Genomic DNA, 8,652 nt, shown 5'->3' on the forward strand with positions numbered 1-8,652 from the left:
GGTGTGTACCCGGGGGGGTGTGTACCCGGGGCGGTGTGTACCTGGGGCGGTGTGTACCTGGGGCGGTGTGTACCTGGGGCAGTGTGGGGTGTACCCGGGGCGGCGTGTACCCGGGGCGGGGTGTACCAGGGGCGGTGTGTACCCGGGGCGGTGTGTACCCGGGGCGGTGTGTACCTGGGGCGGTGTGTACCTGGGGCGGTGTGTACCTGGGGCGGTGTGTACCCGGGGCGGTGTGTACCCGGGGCGGTGTGTACCCGGGGCGGTGTGTACCCGGTGTGTATCTGGGGCGGTGTGTACCCGGGGCGGTGTGTACCCGGGGCGGTGTGTATCTGGGGCAGTGTGTACCTGGGGCAGTGTGTACCCGGGGCGGTGTGTACCCGGGGCGGTGTGTACCTGGGGCAGTGTGTACCTGGGGCTACCTGTGTTTCCGTGTCTGATGGTCGGTGTGTTTCCAGACGGCCTGGACTCGGACGAGAGCCTGTACGAGTCGTACGGGGAGGAGGAGGCGTGTGCGGCGCGTGGCACGGACTCTCTGCAGGCACTGCCCGCCCCCTCTCTCACCCACATCTGTGGCCTCCTCTGGCGCAAACAGTGGCTGGGACAATGGAGCAGGCAGCTCGTGCTCATCAAAGGCCAGCTGCTGTTGGTGGGTATCCCCCCCTCCCCCCCCCCCCCCCTCCCCCCCTCCCCCCCCCCCCCCCTCCCCTCCCCCTCCCCCTCCCCCCCCCCCCCCCCCTCCCCCTCCCCCCCCTCCCCCCTCCCTCCCTCCACCCCTCACCCCGTTGGCAGGACAGGATTTACCCTCAACCTCCCCTCGCCCCTCACTACATCATCGGAGGCTCGTCACGTCTCTACTGTCCCGCAGTGCTGCAGGTGCCTCGTGAACGGGGTCTAACTTGTTGTGCAGGAAGTTTGAGGAGGTTCCTGACCCAAAACGTCACCTATCCATATTCTCCAGAGATGCTGCCTGTCCCGCTGAGTCTCTCCAGCTTTCTGTGTGGATCTTGGGTCTAACTCTCTCCCCTCTGTCCCCGCAGTGCTACAAGTGCCTTGCGGACGGGCTGCCGCTGCTGGAGATGAGCCTGGCAGGGGCCCGCGCTGCCTACAAGTTCAAGTGGGGCCGCAGGGTGGAGCACGAGCTGAAGGTGACGGGCACGGCCCATGCCAGCCTGGTGCTGGGGCTACACACACAGCGACAGGCCCACGACTGGATGAAGGTTTGGAGGTGTTAGCACCAGAGAGATCACAGTTAGATATCGCCGGTTCACTGGTGCACGAACCAGCCACAGACTAGTTACCGGTAGATTGTTACCTGGTATAATAATCACTCACCTGTGGGGTTAACTGCAGCAGGCCATTGCATGGGAAGCAGGTTCCCATCTCCACTGACTCTGCCTGTAACTGGGAAACACACAGAGGTCAGTGCTGCACAGACCGTCTGGCCACCGTCTGGAACTGAGGGTCTTCAACAGGGAGACTGCGGAGAGAGACCTGTGGGTGGAGGGGGAGAGAGGCAGTAGTTGTGAACTGGGTGAGTGTGTGCACTGGGTGATGTGGGAGGAATCAGTGTAGTGTACGTGGGCGTGTGTAGGTGTGTGGGGTGTGTGTGTGGGGTGTGTGTAGTGTGCGTGTGTGGGGCGTGTGTAGGTGTGTGGGGTGTGTGGGTAGTGTGTGGTGGGTGTGTGTGGGTGTGGTGGGCGTGTGTAGGTGTGTGGGCGTGTGTGTGTGGTGTGTGGGTGTGTGTGTGGGTGTAGGTGTGGTGGCGTGTGTAGGGTGGGCGTGTGTGTAGGGGCGTGTGTGTGGTGGGCGTGTGTGGTGGGTGGTGGGGGTGTGTGTGTGTGGTGTGTGTGTAGGTGTGGTGTGTGTGTGTGGGTGTGTGGTGGGGTGTGTAGGTGTGGTGGGCGTGTGTGTGCGTGTGTGGTGGGGGTGTGTAGGTGTGGTGTGGTGTGGTGTGTGTGGGGTGTGTGTGTGTGATGTAGGTGGGTGGTGGGTGTGTGTGTGTGTGTGGTGTGGTGTGGTGGTGGGCGTGTGTAGGTGTGTGGGCGTGTGTAGGTGTGGTGGGCGTGTGTAGGTGTGGTGGGCGTGTGTAGGTGTGGTGGGGTGGGGGTAGGGTGTTGGGGGTAGGGTGTTGACATGGACAGAAAATTGGTTGGCAGACCGGAAGCAAAGAGTAGGAGTCCTTTTCAGAATGGCAGACAGTGGCGAGTGGAGTGCCGCAAGGCTCGGTGTTGGGGCCGCAACTGTTTACCATATCTATTAATGATTTGGAAGAGGGAATTAGGAGCAACACTAGCAGGTTTGCGTATGACACAAAGCTGGGTGGCAGTGTGAACTGTGAAGAGGATGTTAGGAGGTTGCAGGGTGACCTGGACAGGTTGACCATATAACCATATAACAATTACAGCACGGAAACAGGCCATCTCAACCCTTCTAGTCCGTGCCAAACACATATTCTCCCCTAGTCCCATATACCTGCACTCAGACCATAACCCTCCATTCCTTTCCCGTCCATATAACTATCCAATTTATTTTTAAATGATAAAAACGAACCTGCCTCCACCACCTTCACTGCAAGCTCATTCCACACAGCCACCACTCTCTGAGGAAAGATGTTCCCCCTCATGTTACCCCTAAACTTCTGTCCCTTAATTCTCAAGTCATGTCCCCTTGTTTGAATCTTCCCTACTCTCAGTGGGAAAAGCTTTTCCACGTCAACTCTGTCTATCCCTCTCATCATTTTAAAGACCTCTATCGTCCCCCCTTAACCTTCTGCGCTCCAAAGAATAAAACCCTAACTTGTTCAACCTTTCTCTGTAACTTAGTTGCTGAAACCCAGGCAACATTCTAGTAAATCTCTGTACGCTCCCTATTTTGTTGACATCCTTCCTATAATTAGGCGACCAAAATTGTACACCATACTCCAGAATTGGCCTCACCAATGCCTTGTACAATTTTAACATTACATCCCAACGTCTATACTCAATGCTCTGAAACAACCATCCACCATTACTCTCTGGCATCTCCCATTCAGCCACTGTTGAATCCATCTTGCTACAAACAACCATCCACCATTAATACCCAACCATTGAACCTTCTTAACCAACCTTCCGTGAGGAACCTTGTCAAAGGCCTTACTAAAGTCCATATATACAACATCCACTGCTTTACCCTCATCAATTTCCCGAGTAACCTCTTCAAAAAATTCAAGAAGATTAGTCAAACATGACCTTCCAGGCACAAATCCATGTTGACTGTTACTAATCAGACCCTGTTTATCCAGATGCTTATATATATTATCTCTAAGTATCCTTTCCATTAATTTGCCCACCACTGACGTCAAACTAACTGGTCTATAATTGCTAGGTTTACTCTTAGACCCCTTTTTAAACAATGGAACAACATGTGCAGTACGCCAATCCTCCGGCACTATTCCCGTTTCTAATGACATTTGAAATATTTCTGTCATAGCCCCTGCTATTTCTACACTAACTTCCCTCAATGTCCTAGGGAATCTCCCGTCCGGACCTGGAGACTTATCCACTTTTATATTTCTCAAAAGTGTCAGTACTTCCACTTCTTTGAGTTAGTGGGCAGATGCGTGGCAGTTGCAGTATAGTAGAGATAAATGTGAGGTTATCCACTTTGGCGGCAAAAACAAGTGGGCAGATTATTATCTCAATGCGGTTAGGTTAGGTAAGGGGTAGATGCAGCGAGACCTGGGTGTCCTTGTACACCAGTCACTGAAAGTTGGCTTACATGTACAGCTGGCAGTGAAGAAAGCTAATGGAATGTTGGCCTTCATAACAAGCGGATTTCAGTATAGGAGTAAAGAGGTTCTTCTGCAGTTGTATATGGCTCTGGTGAGACCACATCTAGAGTATTGTGTACAGTTTTCGTCTCCTAATTTGATGAAGGGCCGAATGGCCGCCTCCTGCGCCTATTTTCTATGTTTCTAGCTAGATAGCTAGCTAGATGTCTATATACTGGATACCTAAGTAGTTAGCTGGACAGCTATGTATTGGATGGCTAGATAGCTCGCTAGACTGAGCTATGTACTGGATAGCTAGACAGATAGCTACTGGATAGCTGGGTCGCTAGCTATGAGCTATATGCTGGATAGCTAGATTGTTAGCTAGATGGCTACATACTTGATAGCGAGTTACATACTGGATAGCTAACTAGATGGCTACATATAGGGGAGTGTCTAGAAATAGGGCGGATTTAGAGGAGGGCATGTAAATGGGAGTGGGATTTAGGGGAGGACACCTTTAAATGGTGAATTAGGAGGGCACCTATAAATAGTGAATTAGGGGAGGGCATCTGTAAATAGTGAATTAGGGGAGGGCACCTTTAAATGGTGAATTAGGAGGGCACCTATAAATAGTGAATTAGGGGAGGGCACCTGTAAATAGTGAATTGGGGAGGGCACCTTTAAATGGTGAATTAGGAGGGCACCTATAAATAGTGAATTAGGGGAGGGCATCTGTAAATAATGAATTAGGGGAGGGCACCTTTAAAAGGTGCAGTAGGGAAGGCATCTGTAAATGTAGGTTTAGGGGAGAGCACATGTAAAGGAGCAATACAATATGAGCAACAGCAACAACTTTAGTAGTGTGCTAACCAGTTAGCAGAAAGACAAAACATAATCACAACTGAACAGGCTAGATGGCTGCATCCTGTATAACTAGGTAGCTAGCTAGATGGCTATATACTGGAAAGATTGAAAAGACTAGGCTTGTATTCAATGGAGTTTAGAAGGATGAGGATGGATCTTAGAGACTTATAAAATTATAAAAGGACTGGACAAGCTAGATGCAGGAAAAATGTTCTCAATATTGGTCGAGTCCAGAACCAGGGGCCACAGTCTAAGAATAAAGGGGAGGTCATTTAAGACTGAGGTGAGAAAAAACTGTTTCTCCCAGAGAGTTGTGAATTTATGGAATTCCTTGCCACAGCGGGCAGTGGAGGCCAAGTCACTGGATGGATTTCAGAGAGTGTTAGATAGAGCTCTAGGGGCTAGTGGAATTAAGGGATATTGGGAGAAGGCAGGCACGCGTTAATGATAGGGGACGATCATCCATGATCACAATGAATGGCGGTGCTGGCTCGAAGGGCCGAATGGCCTTCTCCTGCACCTATTTTCTATATGTTTCTATATGGTGGGCGTGTGTAGGTGTGGTGGGCGTGTGTAGGTATGGTGGGCGTGTGTAGGTGTGGTGGGGGTGTGTAGGTGTGGTGGGGGTGTGTAGGTGTGGTGGGTGTGTGTAGTGTGTGGTGGGTGTGTGGGTGTGTGGTGTGGTGTGTGTAGGTGTGGTGTGCGTGTGTGTGGGTGTGTGTGTAGGTGTGGGGTGTGTGGTGTGGGGGTGTGTAGGTGTGTGGGTGTGTGTGTGTGTGGGGTGTGTGCGTATCCGTGTGTGCACGTGTGTATCTGTGTGTGTGTGTGTGTGTGTGTGTAGGTGTGTGTGTGTGTGTGTGTGTGTGTGTGTGTGTGTGTGTGTGTGTGTGTGTGTGTGTGTGTGTGTGTGTGGGTGTGTGGTGTGTGTGTGTGTGGGTGGTGTGTGGGTGTGTGTGGGTGTGTAGGTGTGTGTGTGTGTGTATGTGTGTGTGTGGGTGTGGTGTGTGGTGTGTGTGTGTGTGTGTGTGTGTGTGGGGGTGTGTGTGTGTGTGTGTGTGTAGGTGTGTGGGTGTGTGTGGGTGTGTGTGTGTGTGTGGTGTGTGTGTGTGTGGGGGTGTGTGTGTGGGTGTGTGTAGGTGTGGGTGTGTGTGTGTGGGTGTTTAGGTGTGTGTGTGTGGGTGGGTGTGGGGGTGTGTGTGCGCGTGTGTGTGGGTGTGTGTAGGTGTGTGGGGTGTGTAGTGTGTGTGGGCGTGTGTAGGTGTGGGTGTGTGGGTGTGGTGGGTGTGTGTGGTGTGTGTGGGGTGTGTGTGTAGGTGTGGTGGGCGTGTGTAGGTGTGGGTGGTGTGTGTGGTGGGCGTGTGTAGGTGTGTGTGGGTAGGTGTGGGGTGTGTAGGTGTGTGTGGTGTGTGTAGGGTGTGTGTAGGTGTGGGGTGTGTGTGGTGTGTGTGGGGTGTGTGTAGGTGTGGTGGGTGTGTGTGTGGTGTGGTGTGTGTAGTGTGTGGTGTGTGTGTGTAGGTGTGGGTGTGTGTGGGTGTGGGTGTGTAGGTGTGTGGGCGTGTGTGTGTGTGTGGTGGTGGGTGTGTGTGGTGTGTGTGGTGTGTGGTGTGTGTGTGGGCGTGTGTAGGTGGGCGTGTAGGTGTGTGTGTAGGTGTGGGTGGTGTGTAGGTGTGGTAGGTGTGTAGGTGTGTGGTGTGTGTAGGTGTGGGCGTGTGTAGGGTGTGGGTAGTGTGTGTGGTGTGTGTAGGTGTGTGGGTGTGTGTAGGTGTGTAGGTGTGGTGTGGTGTAGGTGTAGGTAGGTGTGGTGGTGTGTGTGTGTGGTGTGTGTAGGTGGGCGTGTGTGTGTGGGGCGTGTGTAGGTGTGTGGGCGTGTGTAGGTGTGTGGGCGTGTGTGTAGGTGTGTGTGTGTGGGTGTGTGTAGGTGTGGTGGGGTGTGTGTGGGTGTGGTGGGTGGTGTGTGGTGGGCGTGTGTGGGTGTGGGGTGTGTGTAGGTGTGGGTGGGGGTGTGTGTAGGTGTGGTGGGCGTGTGTAGGTGTGTGTGGTGTGTGTAGGTGTGTATCTGTGTGTGTGTATGGGTGTATATGTGTGTGTGTAGGTGTGTGTATATGTGTTTGTGTGGGTGTGTGTGTGTGTGGTGTGGTGGGCGTGTGTAGGTGTGGTGGGGTGTGTGTGGGGGGTGTGTAGGTGTGTGGGGGTGTAGGTGTAGGTGTGTGGTGGGGTGTGTAGGGGTGGGCGTGTGTAGGTGTGGTGGGCGTGTGTAGGTGTGGTGGGGTGGGTGTGTAGTGTAGGTGGGTGGGGTGTGTAGGTGTGTGTAGGGCGTGTGTAGGTGTGGTGGGCGTGTGTAGCGTGTAGGTGTGGTGGGCGTGTGTAGGTGTGGTGGGCGTGTGTAGGCGGTGGGCGTGTGTAGGTGGCGGTGGGCGTGTGTAGGGTGCGGTGGGCGTGTGTAGGTGTGGTGGGCGTGTGTAGGTGCGGTGGGCGTGTGTAGGTGCGGGGCGTGTGTAGGTGCGGTGGGGTGTGTGTAGGTGCGGTGGGGTGTGTAGGTGTGGGCGTGTGTAGGTGTGTAGGTGGGTGTGTGGGTGTGGTGGGGGTGTGTAGGTAGGTGTGGTGGGTGTGTGTAGGTGTGGGGTGTGGTAGGTGTGTGTGGGGGTGTGTAGGTGTGGGGTGGTAGGTGTGTGGGGGTGGTGGGTGGGTGTAGGTGTGGTGTGGGGTGTGTGTAGGTGTGGTGGGTGGGTGTGGTAGGTGTGGTGGGCGTGTGTAGGTGTGTGGGCGTGTGTGGTGGTGTGGGTAGGTGTGTGTAGGTGGGTGTGGGCGTGTGTAGGTGGTGTGTGCGTGTGTAGGTGTGGTAGGGCGTGTGTGTAGGGGGGGTGTGTGGTGTGGTGGTGGGTGGTGTGGCAAGGGTACTGTGTGGTCATTGTGCATGTGTAGTGTGTAGTTATTGGGAGTGGCGTGGGGCACTGCCAACGTGTACTGTGCCCGGGGGACTGGTCATTGTGACCCTCCTTGTTTTACCCGTGTTACAGGGGGTGGGGTTATGGGGGGTGTGTTGAGGATGTGAGCAGCTCGCGTTGCCACAAACTACAGTTGCCAAATGACAGTTTAGGTGGTCCCTGTGCTTGAACGATAATGTGTCCAGTTAGTTACCAGTCGGAATTATCCTCAATGAAACATTCAATATTAGGCTTCAAAGTAACAAACTAAACCTGCCCAATCAAGACATGATATATCCCAATGATATGCAGCGTAAGACAGTATCTCAACTCTTTTTACACATTGCAATTAATGTTCTTTCCACTTCCAAACAAAAATGTAGTTGGATTATTCAGCGTATGATCAACCTGTGTCAATAAACCTTGACCATGGTAATATACAGTGGCTTGCAAAAGTATTCATTCCCCTTGAACTTTTCCACATTTTGTCACGTTACAACCACAAACGTAAATGTATTTTATTGGGATTTTATGTGATAGACCAACACAAAGTGGTGCATAATTGTGAAGTGGAAGGAAAATGATACATGTTTTCAAATTTTTTTACAAATAAAAAACTGAAAAGTGTGGCGTGCAAAGGTATTCAGCCCCCTTTACTCTGATACCCCTAAATAAAATCCAGTGCAACCAATTGCCTTCAGAAGTCACTTAATTAGTAAATAGAGTCCACTTGTGTGTAATCTAATCTCAGTATAAATAAATTGTTCTGTGAAGGCCTCAGAGGTTTGTTAGAGAACAATAGTGAATAAACAGCATCATGAAGCCCAAGGAACACACCAGACAGGTCAGGGATAAAGTTGTGGAGAAGTTTAAAGCAGGGTTAGGGTATAAAAAAATATCCCAAGCTTTGAACATCTCACGGAGCACTGTTCAATCCATCATCCAAAAATGGAACGAGTATGGCACAACTGCAAACCTACCAAGACATGGCCGTCCACCTAAACTGACAGGCCGGGCAAGGAGAGCATTGATCAGAGAAGCAGCCAAGAGGCCCATGGTAACTCTGGAGGAGCTGTAGAGATCCACAGCTCAGGTGGGGGAATCTGTCCACAG

At 52.5% G+C, this 8,652-nt stretch overlaps 1 protein-coding gene across 1 annotated transcript; it reads left to right on the forward strand.

The window, feature by feature from the left end:
* Positions 1 to 371: 371 nt before the first annotated feature.
* On the forward strand, positions 372 to 1,559 carry LOC129694476 (actin filament-associated protein 1-like 2). Its single transcript, XM_055631192.1, has 2 exons — positions 372 to 646; positions 1,038 to 1,559. Exons 1-2 carry the CDS (start codon positions 437 to 439, stop codon positions 1,230 to 1,232), a joined length of 405 nt encoding a protein of 134 aa, XP_055487167.1. The 5' UTR covers positions 372 to 436; the 3' UTR covers positions 1,233 to 1,559.
* Positions 1,560 to 8,652: the final 7,093 nt, after the last annotated feature.

Source organism: Leucoraja erinacea, unplaced genomic scaffold (assembly GCF_028641065.1).
Source record: "Leucoraja erinacea ecotype New England unplaced genomic scaffold, Leri_hhj_1 Leri_683S, whole genome shotgun sequence".
Lineage (NCBI taxonomy): Eukaryota > Metazoa > Chordata > Chondrichthyes > Rajiformes > Rajidae > Leucoraja > Leucoraja erinaceus.

Coding starts and splice junctions, on each gene's coding strand:
- LOC129694476 (XM_055631192.1), top strand. CDS start 437: ATGGTCGGTGTGTTTCCAGACGGCCTGGACTCGGACGAGAGCCTGTAC. Junction 647..1,037: donor TCAAAGGCCAGCTGCTGTTG/GTGGGTATCCCC, acceptor CTGTCCCCGCAG/TGCTACAAGTGCCTTGCGGA.